The following is a 1,617-nucleotide window of genomic DNA, read 5'->3' as shown; positions in this document are numbered from 1 at the left end:
ATTAAAACAGACATTCGGATGGCGGGGAAGAAGAACAAACTGGGGAGGAGGGTGGAGAGAACGGTGCGGCAATGAAGGAGTGAAAGCCCAGAATCCCTGTGAATGTTCATTGAAACTAATAAAATTTAATAATAATAATAATAATAAATAATAATAATAATAATAATAATAATAATAATTGGTGTTATTCAATTAGTTGCTCAAATTCTCTGAGGTAAATAGGTTCTACTATTCCATTATGCAAATAAGAGAATTGATGGGATTTAACTTCCCCAGCATCTTATAGACAGAAAATGGCAACACCAAGGTGCCTAGTGAGTACCTGGCTGCCCCAGAATACTTCCATCAGCCTTACCCAGCAGTGAAAGGTGACAAGAGAATGGGGAAAACAACACAGACACACCAGGCAAGTGAGCGAGCATGACAAGCTCTTATCTCATTGAGGCTTGCTCTGAGTGTATGCTCTAAGAGCTCTCTCCCCACTAAGACCTCTGAACTTCCCACTCTCAGAGACACCACATGGTGACTGGTAAGACCACTTCTGCTTTCTGAAGCAAAGCAGGTTAAGTCCAATCACAAGTTGACATAAAAATCTCACCATATCAAACCATATTCATCCAATATGTTGCTTATTTCTATCAAGTCTCTAAATATGTTAAGTCTGTCACAATATAATAGGATTATGTGTATCTGGTGGGTTTCTTTAAGTCCAAGATTATTACTGGAATCTGTGATCTACCATCTTCTCTATTATAGCTAAATTTGGATGCCTCCACTCAGCTTTAACTTCCTATCAAACATACATACCCTAAATTCACTCTACTCATCACTCTACCTATTTCTCATCCACCAACTTAATATTAAGCAGTCTTTGAGGTTTTTTAACAACACAGAGTTGACATGAAGGTGGCAGGAATACACACTTCAAAGGATTGGAAATGGGTGACACACAACTCCAGTCTTCTTTAAAAAATCCTTTAACAACAAAATATACAAATGGTTGGTTTGAAGAATCACTAAAACTCACGGACTTACCCTCACTGGCATTTTCTTTCAGCTGCTCTTCATATTCCTGCATTGCTGATGCACAGCTGTTGTGAATCAGCTCACCCAGGCGTTTCAGATCTGCCACAGACTTGTCTACCAACTCAGCATCCCTGGCAATGCACTCCAGCCTGAGGAAGGACAAAGAAGATGCTTCAATGCCCCATGCCCGCTCTGGACAATGAGTAAAGATGACTGAAAAACTGATGCCTTTGAACTGTGGAGTGGAGAAGAGCACTGAGTGTTCCACGGACTGCCAAAAGATAGTGAAACTACATCTTACATAGTTAGGGCAAGTTATCAGAAGGAACCAGTCCTTGGACAAAGATACTGTGATTAGAAAGTTAGAGAGTCAGACAAAGAAAGGAAGACCTTGAACAAGAAGAGCTGACACAGTGACGTAACAGTGCACTCAAGTAAGACTAGCAAAATTTAACAGAACAGCAAGCAACAAATGCTGGCAAGGTTGTGGAGAGACTGGAACCCTGATTCACTGTTGGTGGGAGTGTAAAATGGTGCAACCACTGTGGAAAGCATTGTGGCGCTTTCTCAAAAGTTGCAAATAAAGATACC

At 40.6% G+C, this 1,617-nt stretch overlaps 1 protein-coding gene across 1 annotated transcript in view; it reads right to left on the bottom strand.

Moving 5' to 3' along the window:
- Positions 1-1,617, bottom strand: part of CHD2 (chromodomain helicase DNA binding protein 2) — a 143,156-nt gene that overhangs the window by 40,801 nt on the left and 100,738 nt on the right. Inside the window, exon 28 of the mRNA XM_006885193.1 lies at positions 1,036-1,175. Within this exon, the coding sequence (XP_006885255.1) occupies positions 1,036-1,175 (140 nt within the window). The remainder of the gene's footprint in view (positions 1-1,035; positions 1,176-1,617) is intronic.

Source organism: Elephantulus edwardii, unplaced genomic scaffold (assembly GCF_000299155.1).
Source record: "Elephantulus edwardii isolate Elephantulus edwardi_28Jun2011 unplaced genomic scaffold, EleEdw1.0 scaffold00041, whole genome shotgun sequence".
Lineage (NCBI taxonomy): Eukaryota > Metazoa > Chordata > Mammalia > Macroscelidea > Macroscelididae > Elephantulus > Elephantulus edwardii.
Note: the sequence above shows the minus strand (reverse complement) of the source record. Positions and strands in the feature narration are given on the sequence as shown.